Below are 20,500 nucleotides of genomic sequence, written 5' to 3' on the forward strand. Positions count from 1 at the left end.
CAGCAGTCCTGTTCAGTGAATAATGACTGAGGAAGTTGTTGCAAACAGCAGATAAACCAGGAATGAGACCAACACTTGAAACTTTATTGTATCTTTGGCTGTGCGGTATGGAGAGATAATGTCTGACATGTTAAATAGTACAAAAGTGAAAAATTGAACAATGACAGTTTATCAGCTCCGGGAAGAACAGTTAGAAGACATTTAACAACAAAGTCTTTGTATTTGTACCTCAGGAACAATGTAATGTAAAGAGTGTATAGTTAAATGTTTTCATTCACGAGAGCTCCACTATGTTTCGCTTGAGTCAAGCTTATGTCACGAATAACGTCTTTTTGCTGCAAAGTGTTTGATGAACCACAAACAATAACTTTGCATCATGAATTTGAAGTTGTGTTATGTACTCTTGACTCTGAACGTTGTGTTTAATGAACATCAAGAGTGCTAATAACACTTCAAAACCATGATCAATTTCAAGAAAACATGCAATATCCGGTACCTGTACATTCATACACACACACACACACACACACACACACAATAAAGAGTATCATCAATACATGTGATTTGTGTTTTTCCCCCCTGTGTATCTTACAACACCACTTGTAAACAAACAGGATTCTCAGCAGACAGTGGAGTTTCATAGCAGACTGATGGTTAACCAGTGTTGTCGGGCTTTTATCGTGACGACAACTCGGATTCACACATTCTTAGAAACTCCATTTGGAGTCAGGATGGTCAGATTTCCTCTCGCCTGCTGGTCGGCTTCAATCGCTTCAAAAAGAGACTTGAAGTTTCCAGCACCAAAGCCCTACGGATGAAATGAAATGTGAATGTAAGTTATTAAAATGGAAATCCTCATAAGCCAGATGCTACCATATAGTGAATACACAATCTTTTTTTTGTTTTTCCCTGTGCAGTGCTGCCCTCACCTGATGATTGTGTCTCTGAATGACTTCCAGGAATACTGTGGGACGATCCTGCACGGGCTTGGTGAAGATCTGAAGTAAGTACCCATCGTCATCGTAGTCCACCAAAATCTTTAGCTCCTGGGTATGAGTGAAGTCACAGGAAAACATTTGTTTCCTTTCGGAAATGTCTCTTCTAGCAGCGCTGCAGCATCACACACACTCACTGCCTTGTATATTGTCATTGATGCTTTCTAGTCACGATCAAATCTAGCTGTGGTATCTGGGTTAAACGAGGCGCCGTTGTGAATCCGTCCACCGGGTTTGTTGAAATGCAGCCACAGTTCTGACCTGCAGGACGTCCAGGTCCTCAACCACTTTGACCTTTGACTGCTTCAACTTCTCCCGCAGCTGGTCGTAGTACGTGTCTGGAACAGCCATGAACTCCATTCCACGCTCCTTAAGGTTACGGATCTGCAGGCAAGGTATTCATTTAGATGCTCCGTCTCCTCACATATACCACAAACACACAATAATACCTACTGCAGTAATGATGTCTGACGTGTTCATGGCAATGTGCTGCACTCCCGGACCTCCGTAATACTCCACATACTCCTGTCAATCAACAAAACAGTTTGTTTTTTTGGTTTTTTTTTTCTCCAGTGTCTTTCCTTTGTGTTGCAGACTACTGATCAGACGTGAGGAACATGCCTGGATCTGGGACTTTCTATTCCCACTGGCAGGCTCGTTGATGGGCATCTTCACGGTCTCCTCAAAGTTTGCCACCACGATGGAGCGCAGGGCACTAAATTGTGTCTGAAGCTGCTTGTCGTCCACTGACCAGAAGCGGTGAAAGAGAAGATTCCTTCGGTACCTGGTAAATTACAAACACAGGGATCAAGAGTTGCAGGGAATGGAATGCAAACACAATGGAGGTCAGTCTTGTTTGATTTGCATTAATCATGTTTGACAGTTGTGTGGGAGATAAGATTATGGAATGTTGATCAGTGATGAAGGAGGTGCAAATTCCATCAAAATTCCTCACAACTAAAAAAAAAAAAACCTTCAACCAGTGCTACACCCCCTTTTCTTAGATTAACCAATGAGCTCGGTCATTTAGGGAACGGCCTCACTCGCCTCTGTAATGGGTCCAAAACAAGAACCAGATGTGGACAAAGACTGGAAACATACTTAAGAAAATGCAAAGTCACGCTGATGCCCCACCACTGCCAAAACAAATCTGTGTGAAATCAGATTCAGATGGTGTATAACTCCTCCTCTCGTACCCCCATTGACGGGGTCGTTGTTGAGCCACATTGATAGTGGTCTAAGTCTTTAGAAGCACAACTGAAGGAGTCTGTTACCATTCGACCACAGGTACCATCTCCTCATCTGGCTGGTTTCCTACAACATGATCAATGAAGTTCAGTTTTCCACTTGGTCTGCAGGAAAGAATGGGAGCAAGAACAAAACAAAAAAAGAATAATATTACCTAGATGTCATTAAGTCCTAAAAAAAAAAAAAAAATCATGTAAATATATTACGAGTGAATAAAGCTCACAGTTTAACAAGTGAAGGGTCCTTGAACAGAGGGGGATGGAAACCAGGCAGAAACAGGCCAGTGTATCCGATCCTCTCCACAAATGTGTGTGTGGTGTCTCCATACTGCAGCAGACCAAAATAAAACCATAACACTGGCCCTTCTGACATGTTCATACTGCACAAATATAAAAAGGGCCTAAAACATTATGTTCACTTTCATATAGTAGCTTTTTTTTTGTTTTTGTTTTTTTGTTTTTTTACCGTTTGCAGTACAGCCAGCCTGACTTTGCCATGCTTGTCCTCCACAGTGTGGGGCTCCTTCACAATAACTGCCCCTCGCTCTCGAGCTTTCTGTGAGAGGAGAAAATACATTATGGCATGATAGAGCAAAAGCCTTCATGGAAGAAGTATTTTCAATTCTCAGCTCTTTTCTTACAAAACCTGTCAATAATGCACATGTAAAATCAAAATGGTTGCATTACCTGAACCAGAAAGTCACAATCCTCCACTGTAAACGCGATATCCTTCACACCATCGCCGTGCTTGACCAGGTGATCTCCCATCTCTAAAGGAAAGGTTATAAGGAGAGATTTTCTTTAACAGCAGAGATATATGTGCTATTTGACAGATTATATTTGCACGCTATACACTATCGTTTGAAATTCAGGATTCTGCCCAAAAGATTCTTGACATTTTTCACTGAAATGTCATGGATGCTCTAAAATATATTTATATGAGCCAATATCTGAGCCCACAAGCTGTTTTACTTGGACACTTCATGACAGACACATTTCTTGAATTCACCATATGTACGCATGCAAAGTTCAGTGAATAATTTCTCATGTGTGCAGAAAAGTAAAATTCTATTTTGACTGAAGCTCAACATATCTTCTTTTTCCCCGCGGATTTTTAACAATTTATTTTCAAGACTTCAAATGAACTTATTGATCAATGGCAAATAATTGTTTCATTATTCAAAACACAATCTGTTAAAATGAAGTGCCAGCGGGTGTCATCTATATTCAGAGTAGTGATGTACCTTTGTTTCCAGGATTGAGGGCAGATGAGAATACATAAACGATCTGTGAAATACAAAACAGGAACATTAAGGTGTTGAAAACATCCCCCGATAGTGTCCATCTTTAAAATATCCCTCATGTGCAAAGCTAAATTTCAAACCTGATTCAACTTATGACCTGAATTTAGCTCGGTTCTTATGGAAAGGATGACGTGTGTTCATGTTTTTTGCCTTTTGCGTTCAGTTACAGGCAGCCCTTTACCTTGCCTTGCTTGACGACATGGGAGACCACTTCACGACTGCCCGTCTCCAAACCTCGGTAAGCCAGGGGCTCAAATCCCAGCTTGTTACAGTAATACGATGCAGCCTGTTGTCAAGACAGGGAGATACGGTTACATCAGGTTGGGTTTAAAGCGTGTAGTAGCACCATCTCCTGGCCGTAGGTTCACACAGTTTATTCTTGAGGTGGTGCTGTTACATGCTGCATCCCCTCCACCCCTCTGGAGAACCAATAGCATTCAGAGTATTGACGACCCCGGCTGTGAGGAAAAGGGTCTGCGACCAAGAAGAGACGACAGCGAGCAGTTATGAGTTCACTTACCTGCTTTGCATTTCCAACCCAGAATGTTAAGTGATCAAAGGAAAGGAACCTGCCCTGTTCGTGCTGAAGACAAAGAAAAATAACAAAAATTAATTCATCTCTGATTGACAACATTTTTGTTTCCCCATAGGCCTAAAATGCCTGTACAATTCAGAAATCCTGCATCATGACAGGCTGTTTGCAGTCATACAGCAACTTACCTTTTCGCCCTTGTCTGTGTAGGTTGTCTACATATAAACAAACAAACAAACAAAACAAAAAAAAACAGACATCAGAAGTTATTATACTGCAAAGATAATACAGAGATGATCCAGTGAAATACAGTTAAAACACATATTCCCATGCAGAAGGTAACAGAAGAAAGACGCTTCTCTTTAGAGACTGATAACTCACCATGTTATTCCCGGTGGCCTGACCTGACTGTCGGAATGAAATCAGTCAAACACCGGACCCCTGGATTTAAAGAAGGGCGAGAAGTTTCTGAATCCACTCCCACCAATGAGGAGGTGGTATGGGAGGAGAAGAGAGGATTGATGCTTGGTGCATTTCTGCCGTTACACAATGACTACTACGGAAAACACGTCAACATTTCAGGAGTCAGACTGAACCTCATCATCACTGTGTTACAAAATGTGCACTACTTGCTATGGTGCTCACAAGAAATATACCATTTACACTGAGGGTACATTTTAGTTTGTTAATTGTGTGCAAAACACTTGAGTAACTTTCTGTAAGTTTTTCTATAAAGCTTAATAATGCAACATTGATAAGCCTTTTTTTTTTTTTTTTTTGAAATGTCATTTGTTTGCAAATTGTACTTAAAAATGTTTTGTCCACATGGGTTTAGAATTACAGCTGTGTTGGGGATGGAGTACGAGGCCCATATGTTAGTGTTTAGCCTCAAGAGGAGGCTCGCTCATACGTGACTCTCATTGGCTATCGGGTGAGTCGGACTGAACCCTCACATGCTCATCAATCCTCCATCACTGGCAGCATTTCAGTCACTCCGAAGCTCCAAAAAACACAAATCCAACTTGCCGTCGGTTATTGGTTCTTCTGCTGTGAACAACAACGTCCAGACTTTGAGTCACAGTCAAAGTCTTTACACTCCTTATCACTGGTTTGTAATTTGCGCTGCATCGATATGGATGTCTCTCATATCATCACTGGATATGTTTTTATTGTCATTGTAAGTATTATGTTTATAAAACTTGCTTGTCTCTCATATGATTGAAATTCTAACATTCATTCTTCCCACAGCATACATTCACACATTGACGGGTACTGTAAAGATTAAGAAAATATATTGTGCAGTGGAAGATGGATTTAGGCTCGTGCAAATAGGAGATAAGGTGCAAAGTGTCCAAATTAAATAAATATACATATAAAAGTCTGCAATTTTAAGTATGAGCCATTTCTAAAACAAAAAAAGAACATAGCATCGGAAAGATTTTGAATTATGTTCATGAAATCTTTAATGAGTAACACTGTCCAAACATGTTACAGCTTCTCTTATGTGACATCATACTTCATGTCAAATGCACTATGATAGTACATCCTCAACTATCGGTACATATCTCTGTGATAGATGTTGCATTACCTTTAAAATGAAGGTTTCTCCTATTACATGCAGGAACGTCTAACTCGTCGTTTACCTCCAATGAAGTTGACAGTTAAACTGACCTTTACAATAATAACATGCTAATAGTTTCTCTTGACCCAATAACCCAACTGTCCACTCTTTAGGTCAAAGCTCAAAATCAACTAATTTAATTATGAAATGATGCCTCATGTTTATTTAGCCAAACCATTAAAAAGTGGTTTGTTATCTGTGCGTTATATCTACATAATTACTGTGACAGTTCAAAGACTACTAATGAGAGTTTAGAGTCAACTCCCCCGAGCTCCGACCGCGACTGTCCCTGAGGATCGTTGTTTTCTCTGCCGTTGCCACGGCGCTCACAGTTGTCATGGGCTGCATCCAACACCTCTAGAAACACAACATGTTCTGCTTGAGTGATCAATGCTGTTTTACACAGCTTTATTTATTAGACATTTTAGTGACAGTGGCGGTGAAGCATTAAAACTTCTTTCAAATTCACCCTTTTTTCCCCCCAAAGTACTTCAAAGTATCTCAATTTACATTATGTTTATTTGACAAACCCCTGGAGTTCTATGAACTCGATCAGATTTCTAGTTTAGTCTTCACTGTTACCTCATTATAATGTTTTTGAGTATGATCTCACACATCATGCTGCATTACACTGCAGGCCTAAAAGCCCCAGGCGTTCAGCATCTCTACGGACAAACACCTCGGTCAATTACGTCCATCCCACGTGAGCGCGCCTCACATAATTGTAGTTGCTCAGCTCAACAGAGCCAAACAAGCGTGCAGACGAGAATCAAAGATGAGTGAAGCAAGTCCACAAATACTGGTGAATGGTGAAGAGCGGGAGCAACGAGGGGACCCCGCTGTCAAAGAGGAAGAGTGCGTCGCCTCCGTGATTCTAGAGGGTGAGTGTTTGGAGGACGGCGTCGCGGCAGAGAGAGAGGCGCCGCTAAAGATGCAGGCTGTGTTCAAGCAGGTACGTAAGCAGCTCAGATCGCAAGTGAATGCGAAAGGCCCGAAGACCAGCATACTGGAGCTCGTGCAAAAGATCAAGGACAAAGACGCGGCGGGAGCACAGGTGAGCCGGGAACCGGGAGGCGACGACGACGACGGTGGTGATGAGGAAGAACAAGAAGTGTTGACAGATGAAGGCAAAGAAGAGATGCAGCCAGCGGAGAAAGAGTGGTGTGCAGTTTTTGAGGAAAAGCTTGAGGTGAGAGAAAAAACCCTCAGGGAGGAGTTTCGAGCTCAGATTTCTCAGGCGCGTAAGGAAATGCAGGCCTACACTGACCAGGCCCTGAGAGACTTGGAGAGCAAGAGGCTGAACAGGCAGTCATACAACAGGCAACCCACACATGTTCCCGAACAAGAGGGCAAAGTTCAGGACAGGAAGCAGAAGAACGCAGCGGCTCCTTCCCTGGCGTCCAGAAGAGGACGGGTCCTGACTCGGACCATGACCACCATCATCCCCAAGACCTGTCCTCCTGTCATCGTCGGCCCGCGGGCCAAGTCAGAAACGCTGAGCTCTTCCAAAGTCGAAAGCTCTCGATTTCGACCGCGGGACCCCATGTTCCCCGTCCAAGGAAACAAGCCTCAGCAAAGCCGCAAGCCTCTCCTCTCCGCTCACCCTCCGCTGTATCAGCGCCAAAAATCAGTTCAGGCAAAGACTAAAACAGGATTGCGACTGGACAAAGGAACATCCACTCAACTGGCTTGATAGCAGGAAGCTGTCAGGTTACATTTATTACGAAACCTCTGCCACGGCCTGTTGCTGGAAATGAAATGAAGTGCTTGGAAATTGTATTCATAATGGCAGTGATAATAAAGGATTCTATCAGCAGATTTCACACTTATTTGTTTTATTTGACAACAATTTGGTTAAGCTGAGGAGTCAATGTTTTTTTTTTTTCAATATTTCCTTCAAAGTAAGCTATATAACACATTCAACATAGAAGTCCCTGTCATACTTTACTTTTTTAAATCACATTTACACATTTAAATTAACTCTGAAACTACGAATTGCAGAATAGAGGAACAGTGGGCTGTATTATGGCGAACATTCTCACAAAGAAAAGCTCAGATCAAATCAGTAAATCGACGTAGGTGACCTTGGTATGAATGTAGGCGTCGCCCTAGGCATCGTTGATGATAGTTTAATTTACTATTAAATCATCAGATAGTCCACATTGTTTTCAACACCACAAACTGTGAGTGCATCTCTGAATTAATTCCTAATTTTTTCCAAACGTTTTTACCAGTGATCACAGACAAAAATGTGATCACATTTATCTCATTGCATACAGCGTTGTCGCAAACAGTGATCACAGAGTCAAGAATTTACTACTCGTTGTTATCCAACAATGGTTAAATTCCCTGTGGAGGCGTTTACTCTGTACACGGTGTAATTGTCCTCATCCTTGAGGAATAAATCTATTTTGGTAATTGCACGATTTGGCCGACAGGTGGCAGTAGCCACTGTCTTTAAACTCACGAGTCCCATCCAGAATAAAGAAAACTACAGTGTCACCTTCTCAGCACAGACTGTGATGAAGCAGTTTTAGAAAAGAAGTGCTGGAGTGATGAGGTGACTAAATTTAAATTTGATTAAAATTTTTATTTTGGAAGAAAGTTGACAAGACATAACAGTAAGTTTCACTTTTATAAAAATCTGCATCCGACTTCTGCTCCCCAGTCGCCCAATGACTGACGCCCGCTTTCACAATCTCCCAGAAAAAAAAGTAGGTTTGTTTACAAATGTACACATACTCTGGTGAGAAAGATCTAAGAGGAATTCATGCAAAAAGCAGAAAATAAACACATTATTAATCTAACAACCATTTACACATCTCAGCAAATACAAAGCTTGCATGAGGCAGGAATAGGTTTTGATATATAACCCTTTACTTAATGATAATCTTCTATGATATGTCACTTTGCAGCATCTGATAATGGTCAGATATGCTTATAAGATCAAAAGTGACATCAAGTTATTATACTTCCATTCATCTTCGGTGCTGAACGTGAGTAAAGACAAGATACAACCTGATCCATCACAGGGCAAACACAGTTACTGTCACTCACACATTCACACCTACATGCAATTCAGTGTCACCTATTAATATAGAGTGCAAGAGATTTGAGAGAAAACCACAGAAAGTCTACACATGTACAGATAGAATATACAAACTTCGCAGAAAGTGTCAAAGCCCGGTCTCAAACTTTGGACGTTCACAACAAAAAAACGTCCAAAGTTTGAGACCAGACTTTGGGACTTTCTGTGACTTTGGGTGTCGACGCGTCTAAACCACTATGCAGCTCTCCAGCAATGATTTGTAATCTAATTATGTGTAACCTTTGGCACAGAAGGTGATATGAAACCTTGTTTGCAACGGGGTTATGAGCCCTGATATTATCTTGTATTATTATTATTATTATTTTTAGTTTCCCCACTAATTCTTCTTCTTGTGGTGACCTGAAGCACCTGAGTGCCTCCAGCAGCTGAACTGGCACCGCGACCGGCCAGTGACAGGAGATGTATTTAGCCTCCGAAGCAGGCTCAGGAGCCGTGTGCCCTAAAGCAGGCCTTTCACAATGGGTGGGATAGAGAAGGATGTGAAGAGGAGCTTTGTGTCTCGGGGGGGCCGACGGAGCCTGAGCGGCCATATCCGGAGGGGGTGAGGGTCCAGCACATTCAGGTCTGGCCAAGCCACGCTTGCCTTCGGAAGCAGCATCTCTCGCCTAACGATGTGTCCACCAGCCGCAGGCCTCATTACCATGCAGCGCGCAGCAGCGCCCGGCTCTCTCCTGCAATATCCATCACTGCATATTACTTTATTCGATGTAATGCTTGCCATTTTGATAGATGCGTCGGTAGTGCAGATGTGACATTTAAACAATAGTGAATGAAAATGACAGTGGAGGGGAAGTGCTGAAAAAGATCATTTTGAAAACCATAATTCCCTAATCACTTGTTGAAATGTGCCAAAAGATAACAAGATTCTCACTAAAAACAATGAGCTCATGTAAATGCTGTGTTTTGTTTTGTTTTGTTTTTTTCTGGGCCGTTGTTCTCTAGCTGCGGACAATTACAGCGAGGGGCCACTTCCAGGTTCAACTAAAACAGATTACAGAGACAAGCTGATTTTAATAGTAATGTGGTAGCAATTTACATTCATCATATGTGGGAAAAACGACTGAGAGACTGCAGAGTTGTTGTTGTATTGTGGGTACTTCAGTGTGTGTGGTATGTTTAGACATGTTACACCCCATTATTTTCAAGGTCTTATTGATAAGATTTGTGGTTATTTCACTTTTTCTTTCCACGAGCTCTGCAGATAACCAGTCAGCACTGCACACACTCAAATGAGGGGGAAAAAGGACAAGGAGATAAACTCGGCTGTGAATGTTGAGGGGAAGAAAAAACAAGAGCTTTTCTTTTTTTCTTTTACCTTCAGAAGCCCAAAGTTTAAAGCTAATTCCTCAGCTTCACAGTATGTGGGAAGATGAGTTCTGATGAGTCAACGTGACGTGTTATTGGCCTTGATGCTGAACAGTGTTTGACTGGGATGTGATACACAAATGAACGACGAAGAAGAGATATGTACAGTAAACAACTCTAATACATGGCGTCAGTGGGAGTGGATGAGGGAGGGGAGAGAGTCGGGTTTGGCAAAAAAGGAACTGTAATATTCCAGATTTCTGAGTGTCAGGTTGAACTGATTTGTTTTGGTGGCTCAAAAGCTCTGCTGTCTAGACTGGAGGTGGGCTCATACTCCGACTCAGACACTTTATGTTATTAACAGTACAGCGTAAGCCTTAATCCTTCAGATGTTTTTTTTTTGGGTCACAAAGCTGTCAATCCTTCACCGGACAGGAAAACAAGTTGTCTTCATCCAAACTCCTACCTGTTGCTCTTGTTCTTTTCTATAACTATACTGCTGCTACTTAATTACACAATCAAAACATTCAAGAATATAATAAGTAATTACAGTAAAGCAGAAATAAGCTGAACAACTCGTGTGTGTGTGTGTGTGTGTGTGTGTGTGTGTGTGTGTGTGTGTGTGTGTGTGTGTGTGTGTGTGTGTGTGTGTGTGTGTGTGTGTGTGTGTGTGTGTGTCGCAACAGGTGGACCGCTGCCGCAAAGAAAGTAGGGTTCACATTGACAACTCATGGAATGTGTCAAGTCTTTGTTTACATGTTCATATGAGCACGCGCACGCACACACACACACACACACACACACACACACACACACACACACACACACACACACACACACACACACACACACACACACACACACACACACACACACACACACACACACACACACACACACACACACACACACACACTGCTATAGGGTGCATTTGCTGCTGCCTGGGTGGGATTGAACAGCAGGGAGATCCAAGGGAAGCAGAGCAGTTGTGTTTTGGTTCAGATGTCCCATTTGGGCGTGGCGACTCGCGCTGACGACAGCAGCTCGACTGGAGCACCTGTGTGGGCTGTTTAGTGTTTCACTTCAGACTTACATTGCCGACTGGCAGTGTAACCAGTGAGATTACAAATCATATCTGCGCCTTTGTCGCGGCCGACAATAAGTCTGAAATGGACAGAATACTGAACCTGCTCTGAACATTGCCTGTGTTGACTGCATTTCACAGTGGGACCCCATCATTCTCCTGAAATACACATCTCTGAATCACACTGTTAAATTTTAAGTTTATTTTAAGTCAGCCCTATAAATGCTGTCCTGCTACTAACATTTCTCGCTGACTTTAAACGTGCAGCTGCTCATTGTCTCTTAAAATACAGCATTTACTTCTTTTTTTAATGACATTTCCAGTGTCAAGCAGCTTAATGAAAGTTAGCCGCTCTCAAGTCTTCAGACTTGTAATGAGAGCAACAGACCGTTGAGGTTTTGTATTTACAAGGGGTGTGCAAATACAATATATGTTTGTGATCATAACAAGATTTCCAGCAATATAATTTATGTAGAAATGTGGAGGGGCTCATTCTGTGCAGCCGAGATGCTGTTAATTTCAACGTTTATTAAGATATAGCAGAATAGACCGTGCAATACAATGGATTTTCTTTGTACAGTAAAATAACCGTATTTCTGAACTGGAGCGTGCAGCAGAGAATATTGTTCACAACAATTCAAAATAATGAATTCATGGGAAACTTCATTCTCCACTGCCCCGGCCAATGACACTGAAATGGTCGACATGGTTGAGCTGCCTGTAAGAATGCTAAAGGTGCCCACTGTAAAGCCAACACCCAAACATCCATGCACACAAACAGGTCAAACAGGCCACACACAATGCACAGGCAACATTTATGTGCATTCAGAGGCCGATGCAACTGTTGTTTTTTTGTGTTGGCCGTGTCCCTCGTGTCGCCCCGCTTTGGTCAGCTGGTATTCTGGGTGAGTTCTCCCAAAGTGGACTTGTGGGCTAACTGCATCAGACAAGCTGTCAGGCCAGTTTATCTCAATAACAACAACATGTCTGCTCGGTCCAGCATGCATGAATGGCTCCACCCTTTTGTTACTGTCTCACTGTGACACTTGTAACATGTAAATATGAAGGAGTTAATATTCAGTTCTCATTGAATAGTCAATTAGTTAAAAAACTGCTATGTCTTTGATTTTCTTTGACTCCCATGCATTTAACTCACATTTCTCAACCTGACTGATAATTCTCCACTTATAAACTCCTTCCAAATGGCATTTGATTGAATTATATCAAAAATAACTGCTTGTCTGAGCAATTCAGTTTATAACCATGTGAGTGATGGATGAGTTGAAGCTCTCATGGAGTTCAAAATGACCATCCTGTGATCTACTGCAAGTTCCAGTCTGCTTCATTTTTACCAGGTCTGGGACAATAAGTAACACATGATCCCTCACACACCAGTGGACGATGAATCACGGAGCTTCGAATTTTCACACATGTTGTTACTTTGGGACGGTTCGGTAAGACGACCTTGTATCGCTTTGATTTCCACACCTCAGACACCATTTATCTTTTTTATTCTTCCCTCGCTGCAGCAGTTAAGTGTTAATGCTGCATTCAGATACCAGACCCCCCCCCCCCAAACACACACACACACACACACACACACACACACACACACACACACACACACACACACACACACACACACACACACACACACACACACACACACACACACACACACACACACACACACACACACTCAAGACCAAATCCCCGCCCTGCACCCCAGCAACTGCTCCAACTGCAATCTCTGATGAGTGGGGACAAATATTGACTTGTTTGAAGGCCTGACTCCTGCCAGGATTAGAGAGACCCCTTCCTCTCTCTCTCTCTCTCTCTCTCTCTCTCTCTCTCTCTCTCTCTCTCTCTCACACACACGCACACACACACACACACACACACACACACACACACACACACACACACACACACACACACACACACACACACACACACACACACAACTCATCACTGTCAAATCAAAGCATCCCTGAGAATAGCCCCTCATGTGTAACAACCATGTTATTGATAGATAGGAAGCCATTATTGCAATTTTATGCATATCTAAGATATCTCCAAATGTATTTAGTTGTTTGTTTGAATGAAAAGTGCTTAGGATTATGCCTGTTCCTGTTGGTCCTGAATAAACATGCGAATGCAAACTTTTACAATCCGAAAGTTTTGATCATACCTCACAAAACCACAGGGCTGTGATGAAATAGTTACAGTGCCTCCTCTGATTGAACTCACGTCTGAAAATTGAATACACACTCTCAGAATGGCTGCTCCTTTGCATAAGGCGGTTACAGTCTGGATCCTGGCTGTGAATCAACAGAGATTAGAGATCTATTAGTCTGAAGGTGTGAACCAAATGCAAGGGTTATTCATAACAAAGCTTTAACCCTGGGGAGATGCAACAAGAGGGTGGTGTAATGAAAATGATGTGAAACTGTGTGTTTAAGTTTCACGTCGCAGGGTTTGAATTTTGGCGCTCACACACAAACACACACTGAACGAAGACGTCTGGTACATAGCACAAATCTTTAATACAGTAGTTAGTTACAGTGATTTCCAAAAAATAAAACATATATGTCAATTTGGAACATTTATAAGGTTCCTTTTGTCCCCTTTAGCGCTGTGACAACACTGTAGTGCCCCTCCAACCTGCCCCACCCCGCTCCTGTTCCTCAACATTTGTCAACTGCCATCTGCCTGTCTGCCCCCGTCTCCCCTCCACAAACTATATAATTAAGCCGCAACACCTTTTCTCCTCTTACACCTCCCTCCCTCCCTCCCTCCCGCAGCCCAGACTTCTTCACAAACAAACATCAAGTGTTTAAGAGGACACAGCTCTGTTTGATTTCCCTGCTCACACATTTTTTTTCAACAAGTGCTTCTAAAACAAAACAGCAATAAATCAAAAAAAAATGGTATGAAAATATCGTATAGCTATATGCCTCATCCAGTGTAAACAGATGTCCACGCAGGTCACGATTCAAAAGGTCCCCTCTTTTGTGATATAAGTGTCAACTCTTGTGAAGGCAGGACAAAACACAAAAATATAGACTTTTTCTCTGAGAATCTGAGGAACAAAGCAGCCGAGGAGCTCAGCCAGCTGGCTCCCGCTTCTGAAGTCCACACGGCACCAGAGCACCGACCTCGCTCGCTCGCTGTACATTAGGGAGAACACGTAATGGATTTCATGACTGTAGGCAGTGACAATTTAAAGTTCATCATCTCCTCTTACCAGCTTTCAACAAATGGACACAGAAGTCTGTATTTTTACAAGTGTTCCAGTGGTTGGAGCCGGGACCGTCCTGCGGCCCCGCTTCAATTCTCTTCTTACCCTCTAAACCTTCGTCGCCAGAGACTGAACCTCTGATTTCTGAGTCTGGGCACTGAGGGTGGATGACATGGAGCTCATCTGACCATGCATAGCCTTCTTCAGGTTGAGCAGGCACAGGCACTGGGAACGAAAGCGCAGGTCAAAGAAGGCATACAGGAACGGGTTGAGGCAGCTGTTGACGTAGGCCAAGCATGTGGCGTAAGGGTGAGCCAGGAGCAGGAAACGCAGGAAGCCACAGGAGCTGGGAGCCAGGTTCAGATAGGACAGGGCGTCCATGCTCTTCAGCACGTGGAACGGAGTCCAGCAGATGGCGAACACCACCACCAGGGTGGTGATGATCTTCAGCAGACGCTTCTTCTTCTGGTCCTCCTTGCGCAGGTTGTTGAAGTGGCGCGTCACGGTGCAGCCGATGAAGCAGTAGAAGATGGTCATGGCCAGGAAAGGCAGGAGGAAACCCAAGGCGGAGGAGGAGAGGCTGAGCCCTGCAATCCAGAGGTACTCGTGCTTCTGGTTCATGGTCACAAGGCTGAAGTCCATGGCGCACATTGTCCGGTTGCTGTTCTGGTCATTCACGGTGGTGCGGAAGAGCAGCGTGGGCACAGCCAGGAGGCCGGAGAGGAACCAGATGGCCCCCAGGGACGCCAACATGGTCCCCCGGGAGCGCAGCCTGCTGCTGGACAGCGAATGCACGATGGCCAGGTAGCGGTCAAAACTCAGGCACGTGAGGCAGAAAACGCTGGCGTACATGTTGACCAGGACCACGTAGCTGCTGATCTTGCACAGAGCCACACCGAAGGGCCAGTGGTAGCCCAGAGCCGTGTACACGGCCCACAGAGGTAGAGTCACAACAAAGGTGAGGTCGGCAAGGGCCAGGTTTCCGATGTAGACGTCAGCGGCCCGACGCTTAGATTTGGATCTCCAGACGGTGAAGATGACCACGCCGTTACCCGACAGGCCCAGGATGAAGATGAGCATGTAGAGGACGGGGATGAGGGAGTAAGATGGCTCCCACTCCGAGAAGTCACAGGCAGTCTCATTATCATCATAATACTCATAGTTGTCAGAATATTCCCCAGTGGTGATCTCCATGCTGAAGTGGGAGGGGAGGGGGAAAACAAAAGAATCCTTTCTTTAGATTGCAATAATAAATACAGTCCAGTGAAGTTCCAGTCCCCCCCTCAAAAAAAACCAAAACAGAATCTGAGGCGCTGCAGGGTCTGCTGCTGCTGAAGGACAACTTGTGTGTGAGAGTGAGTGGCTGTTGGCGCTGTCTGCCTTTTTAAACTCGGCCCTCCACACCCCTGGTTCCCTCCCAGGACCACCTCCCCCCTCCTCCTACCCCAGTAAAACATCCCCCAGCTCCCTCTCCCCCTTCCTCCTCTGGCAGGGCCCATCCCTCTGCCCTGAACAAGACCAGCCCTGCATGAGAGACAGACAGGCCAATCATTCTGACCTTTTATTTACAAGTTTGTAAAATTGATCAATTAATCAATGAATCAATGAAGAAGAAAAAAGAAACAAACAAGGTTGTATTTTTAAACTATCTAAATTTGCACATTTTAGGAGCTCAAAGTTAAATGTATAGCAATTTTCAATTTTGATATTGTAGAGATGAATCAATAATAATAATCTATAATAATAATAAAAGCTGCTTTCCACCGTTATTAGTAAACAATCAATAAACAATCAATGCGCCACATGGCCTCATTGTCATGTTTAATTGTGTCTTTAATTGATATGGAAACTTACCTTATTTCATTGTCACGTCACCAAAGTCTGTTCCTGTGCAGAACACGCCCGGACATATCAGCTCCTCTTACTTTGCATCACAAGCACCAAAAAAAAAACCAAACTGCTAAATGTGCGAAAATGTTGTCCAATGAATAATGTCAGGTTTCATCCTGGAAAGAAAAAGAATCTTAATGGTGACGTCATTCGAGTAACATTGCGAAATGTTTGAAATTAGATTTAATATAGTAACTGAAAGGCGTGAGTTCCGTGTGTGTGTGTGTGTGTGTGTGTGTGTGTGTGTGTGTGTGTGTGTGTGTGTGTGTGTGTGTGTGTGTGTGTGTGTGTGTGTGTGTGTGAATCCTATTTTCAAGTCTGCGGATTCATTTCCATATTAAAGGAACACGCAAACACGTCGATTTCAAACACAAACAGAAGGAAACTATGCATTGATGTTTCCTTGATGATTTAAAAAAAAAAAAAAAAAAAGTGAAGCTCATGCAACTTCTCCAGCCAGCATCAAAAAGTGATCCATGCAGTACAGATTCAATTGCAGGAGATGAATAATGTATGTTGCAAAGACCATTTGCATTGTAAAATAAGCAGTTTTAACTTACAGGCAAGAAACATACTGGAATCATCAAGTCAGCACAAATTTAACAATTTTAGAATTCAAGGAACAAAAATATATCCAAAACTATGACAACTTATGAAATCCACTCACGGATTCTGTACATTTTCTCACTGCAACCAGGAAGACCAAAAGAATGCTTGAAAAAGGTGACAAACCCCGAGGTTAAGTTTGGATTATCTGCTCACAAAAAAAAAAAAAAACCCAGGCCGCCTAGTGGAGACGACAAGCAGCAGTTCCAAGACTCCTCAGTGGATCATCGTTACCAGAGAGGAGTCTCCCTCTGAATCACCTCTTATCAGCAGGCAGGGAAAGACTGGCGATTGTACTGTACGTGGAGCATCCAGAGCCGGCAGACAGGACTTGAACACCCCGGCGCCTTCAGTCTGGGAAGATTCCCTGAGCTCACACATTGAACATTTGAAAGTCACCACTGTGTAAAGTCATTGGACCGTGAGAGGATATCACACCCGTTCACGCACAAGGAGAACCTGCAAACACTGAGAATGGAACTTCTCACTGAACCTATCAACCATTTCAGGTTGGATTTTACAGTGAGAGTTGTTTACACCCTGCAGTTTCCTCTCCGACCCTCTGAAATAAAGCTTGTAATGCTCATTCTGCCCTTTCTGCACTTTGACCACAGAAACCCAAACTCAAGGGCTCAAACAAACCTTCCCACACACACACACACACACACACACACACACACACACACACACACACACACACACACACACACACACACACACACACACACACACACACACACACACACACACACACACACACACACACACACACACCAGGTGTGTCCCACCTCGGCCTCATTCCTCCTGGGAGGGGATTGGTGCCTGCTGCTCGCAGGCCCGCTATCCCTTACACAAATAAATTGGCAAATTTAAAAAATAAAGGGGAGCAGATAAGAAACAGATGGTGAGATTAGACCGTCAGTGTGGATATCTGCGGAGGACCTCCTCACTTGTTAATCATAGCCTTTATAGGTGCCGAGATAAAGCCCCGGTTCAGATCCTGAGGTGGGGGGGGCAGTGTTACACTCTGCTGCATTTCTTTCCAAATAGAATATATACAAACTATACACACTGTCATTTTAGACCCAAAACAATCAAAGCTGTGTTTTCCTTTTGCCACCTTGCCACTCAGGATAGCTGCAGTGTGTCCCTGGACCACACATGTGTCCCCGCCACAGCTGGGGCTGCTTTTGATCTGCTGCTGTCGATACGCTGATCGTCCTTATGTCCGCTGTGGGGTGGAAAACAAAATGTGGCAGTAAATAGTAAAAAAAACAAAACCCTGAACAGGGAGAAGTGTGTAATTATTGAGACATACAGTGAGAGGACACTGAGCAGGACAGTCAGCGTGGACACAGGTCAGCTCCAGTCTGCAGGAGATAAGGGGCTGAAGGTGTAATCTGTGACCCGAGGTTTGTTTGAAGTGTAAAAAGTTTGAGGCGGCACACCGATTCCCCACCTCGCCTTGATTTGTGGCCGGTGCAGCAGACGTCAGGTGGCCGCAAATCACCACGAGGGATCGTCGGCCCCGCGGCTGCCAGGAGACCCGGGGTCACGGCGTGGTGCAGTTTGAGAGATAAGTTTGGTCCTGTAAGTACACATGCTCTCTGCTGGAAGTACTTTGATCGAAATAAAGATAAAAAAAAAAAAAACGCAAACAAAAAAAAAAAACTAGACTTAATATGGAGCATACATTTTAATAGTTGAATGTAATGACGGGCTGTGAGGCACAGCCTGTTCACATCAGAACGCTAAATGCCGGCTCTGCCGTGTCAGACGACGTCGCACTCCTGTGCCGCAGAGCCAGTGCCACGCCCTCAGATGGGCGACGGCACGACTCCTGCCGAGGCGACCGGCAGAACATTTTGTCAAAAAATACAGTTTGTTGTGTGCTACTTCTGCCAAATCTGTGGCCGCCTGCATGTGTGCACGTATTAGACAGCGAACTGACCAACTGGAAGAGCAAAGCAGAACATAAGCAACATTCTTCCTCTGTGAAATGATGAATTCGGCGTAAATCCCCGAGAGCAAAGTGCTTTACAGTTTTATTAAACTCCTGCGCGAAGAAATCACAAGCGGATATCTTTTCCCAACATGTGCAAACTCTTGACCTCAACATTGAACTGCGTGGAGAGACCTCCACCCATCGTAAGAAGTGGTGGTGCAGATAAGGACGCCCTATTGTTTCATTATTGTCGCTCTAAGCACTTTTCTCTTAATGAGCAACGCACCTGTTGAGTGTTTCATTAGAATTTCAATACGCTTCCTGGGTTAAATTGAAACAGCGGATGCAAAGGGGCTTTTTTTTTTTGTTGTGTTTTGTGATTTCATGGACTTTTTTGGATCCAGAAAAAATGCTTATTTGCCAAATAAGGTCATTTCTCTGCATAAATGAAGAACAGAGCGCTCTTCTCTGTATATACTCACACACACTTGCATGTCAAGGCGATATTCGTAGTTTATTGTGACCCAACTACTCTCACGAGTGAAGTTAATGGAGGTCTCATTCTGACAAGGATTTTTTTAAATAAAAAAAACCCCAAAACTTTGCAGTATTAGTTTTGTTGCTTTCTATTTATTTTTTTAATTATGAATGCGTGTGAAGGGTAGCGCCTGAAACCTGTGTTCTTGTATTCTTTTCTCATTGAAGCGGCACTGAGCTCATATACATCAAATCATTGAAACAAGCCCTCACATGTTGAGACTCTGAGCTGTTGGGTTGTTATTATTGTTAAACACCGAAGGCCGTGTTTCAAATGGCTTGTCCTGTATGCAAAGCTGAACGAATCTTAATTAAGAACTTAGTTAATGTCTGCAAAAGCATTTCAGGAATCTCTTTGGGCAGCTTGAAGTTTAGCTGGAAAAGGAACGTTTTGACGTTCATGAAACAGCAAAATAAAATCTTATTTAAAAAAAAAAGAAACTGAAAGAGTGGTCAAGTGTTTTTTCGTGATTTAAAAAAAGAAAAAAGTATAACTGGGCCTTACGTTGTAGTGTTTCGTGCTCTTGCGTCACAGCATCAATGTCCCTGGTTCAAGTCCAGATGGGCTGACATGTGGAGATTATACATTCTCCTGTGTGGCTTTTGAACTCAGGTGTCCAAAAAAAACATGCATTTCAGGTTAATTGATGACTTTAAACGACTGGTAGGTGGTGTGAATATGAGAATGTTTGAATGCGTCTGTCTGTTGAGCACAGTCATGTCTGAATAAATGTATAGAAGATAGAATGATTGTATTTCTTCCAGGGATTAGGTCTGAAAATGTACTTAGAGCATTTTTTTTCATGGTCCACATTTCCTTCTTGGAGCTTTCAGACTGTCAGTGAGCTGTGCGGGAAAAATGGGCATCAATTCAAATTTTTCTTTGGATTTGGGTGAAGGGTGGAGGGTGGAGGGTGGAGGGTGGAGGGTGGAGGAGTTTATCTGCTGCAGGAGTCCTGCCGTCAGGGCCTGGGAGACAGTCGGCTCTGACATCCATATCAAAACCCAAACATGGTGCAGCCGGAGCCAAACTGCAGCCCTGTTCTGTTCGCAGGCCGATTGTTGTTGTTGCCACGAGGAACAA

General features: G+C 43.5%; 2 protein-coding genes across 2 annotated transcripts; both read right to left on the reverse strand.

Moving 5' to 3' along the window:
- Positions 1–62: 62 nt before the first annotated feature.
- Positions 63–4,481, reverse strand: LOC308132629 (4-hydroxyphenylpyruvate dioxygenase-like). Its single transcript, XM_080499793.1, has 14 exons — positions 4,460–4,481; positions 4,267–4,293; positions 4,067–4,129; positions 3,728–3,832; positions 3,487–3,529; positions 2,930–3,012; positions 2,709–2,798; positions 2,467–2,570; positions 2,270–2,347; positions 1,617–1,779; positions 1,449–1,520; positions 1,257–1,379; positions 930–1,046; positions 63–808 (listed from the first exon to the last, which is right to left on the reverse strand). Exons 1-14 carry the CDS (start codon positions 4,460–4,462, stop codon positions 698–700), a joined length of 1,182 nt encoding a protein of 393 aa, XP_080355919.1. The 5' UTR covers positions 4,463–4,481; the 3' UTR covers positions 63–697.
- Positions 4,482–14,173: 9,692 nt separating this feature from the next.
- On the reverse strand, positions 14,174–15,632 carry aplnra (apelin receptor a; the record flags this gene model as incomplete). The annotated part of the gene is made up of 1 exon (XM_080498980.1): positions 14,174–15,632. The coding sequence occupies one exon, from the start codon at positions 15,630–15,632 to the stop codon at positions 14,547–14,549; it is 1,086 nt and encodes a 361-aa protein (XP_080355106.1). The 3' UTR covers positions 14,174–14,546.
- Between the last annotated feature and the right edge of the window lie 4,868 nt (positions 15,633–20,500).

Source organism: Blennius ocellaris, assembly GCF_963422515.1.
Source record: "Blennius ocellaris genome assembly, chromosome: 7".
Lineage (NCBI taxonomy): Eukaryota > Metazoa > Chordata > Actinopteri > Blenniiformes > Blenniidae > Blennius > Blennius ocellaris.